Below are 1,705 nucleotides of genomic sequence, written 5' to 3'. Positions count from 1 at the left end.
AAAAAAAAAAAAAAAAGACAAAACAAAACCCAAATAGAGTAGCAGCTGGATGTGGTGGCACACTCCTATAATACCAGCACTTGCGAGGCTGGGGCAGGCAGCTTTCCAGTTTGAGAATAGACTAGGCTAGCAACATAGGAAGATCTTATCTTAAACAAAAACTCATAGAATACTATGAATATAATAGTATTTTTCATCTTCCCCTAACTGTAATGTCTAAACAATGGAGTGAGTCATGGGGATGAAGGTGATAACAACAGAGCCGTGCCTGCTTTCAGGCTGACATTGTGTTTATAACCTGCAGATTTCCAGTTACCAGACGTCAAGCCCCTCACCAACGTCAAAGCTGGCCTTCAGGACAAATCTGCGAACTCTGTCCCTCTTGACAGTGTTCACATCAGGGGAAGAATAATAGACTTTGTAGCCCAGGTATGCGTTTTGTGGTTTTATGACATGGAATTAAATGAATATAAGTCACAAATAAGAATGTGGTTGCAACCAGGTGGTCGTGGCGCTTGCCTTTAATCCCAACACTCAGGAGGGAGTGGCAGGTGGATCTCTGCGAGTTCAAGGTCAGCCTGGTCTACACAGGACAGCCAGGGCTACACAGAGAACCGCATCTCAGAAAGAAAAAAAGAATTTGGTTACAGCTGGGTAGTGATGGCACACACCTTTGATCCCAACACACAGGAGGCAGAGGCAGGTGGATCTCTCTGATTTCAAAGCCAGGGAGGTCTACAGAGTTAGTTCTAGGACAGCCAGGTCTACACAGAGAAACCCTGTCTTGAAAAACAAAAACAAAACAAAACAAAAAAGGGGCTGGAGACGTGGCTCAGAGGTTAAGAGCATTGCCTGCTCTTCCAAAGGTCATGAGTTCAATTCCCAGCAACCACATGGTGGCTTGCAACCATCTGTAATGAGGTCTGGTGCCCTCTTCTGGCCTGTAGCCATACACACAGACAGAATGTTGTATACATAATAAATAAATAAATAAAATTTAAAAAAAAACAAAGAATTTAGTTGAGGTTATATAAACTAAATGAAATACATGTGTCACTTGTTTAAGGAATAATGAAAAGGAATTTTTTTTTAATTAAGTACTTAATACATACTTTTTTTTTTCAAATATTGAACCCATCATGGAATTAGCATCCACGGATATAGAAGACCAATTATATATTATTATAAAATCTACTCATCGAATGCATTTCCCACTTAGGTTTTTAGTTTATCATGGATTTATTAGAACACGGCCCCCATCGTAGGGCCAGGACTGTCTGTACTCCAGAAGTTCCCAGCCACATGACACTTGGGAGGCAGCAAAATTCTTAGCACGAGAGGGGCTTTTTGACTTCTACTGCTTGGTCACATATAACTGCCTAAATATGCAGCTGGTGTACCTTGCCAGTGGCGTGAACAGGTCCACTGTGGGGTAGAAAGCATCGAGCCTGGAAACCAGGCTTGTGAATTTGGGAGGCCTGTTGAAAAGTTAAGGGGTTTAAACTGTGCTCAGTGGGGACACCTGTAATGCCAGTGTCGGAGCCTGCTCCAACAAAATCAGCTGGGGTATCTGGGTAGGGGCACAGGGATTTAGGAAATGACAATTGAAAGAAATTGGTATGGAAACCATAGGATAGATTTGGAGGACTGCCAACTTACTCTGGACAGCCTCGAGTTTACTTTTCAGCCCTCTCTCTCTCTCTCT

At 42.6% G+C, this 1,705-nt stretch overlaps 1 protein-coding gene across 2 annotated transcripts in view; it reads left to right on the top strand.

Moving 5' to 3' along the window:
* Positions 1 to 1,705, top strand: part of Parp4 (poly(ADP-ribose) polymerase family member 4) — a 104,057-nt gene that overhangs the window by 48,456 nt on the left and 53,896 nt on the right. For both annotated transcript variants that reach the window (XM_026783255.1, XM_013349240.2), the window contains exon 15: positions 305 to 429. In XM_026783255.1, the coding sequence (XP_026639056.1) occupies positions 305 to 429 (125 nt within the window). The remainder of the gene's footprint in view (positions 1 to 304; positions 430 to 1,705) is intronic.

Source organism: Microtus ochrogaster, chromosome 17 (assembly GCF_000317375.1).
Source record: "Microtus ochrogaster isolate Prairie Vole_2 chromosome 17, MicOch1.0, whole genome shotgun sequence".
Lineage (NCBI taxonomy): Eukaryota > Metazoa > Chordata > Mammalia > Rodentia > Cricetidae > Microtus > Microtus ochrogaster.
This window is presented reverse-complemented; position numbering and strand designations above follow the sequence as displayed.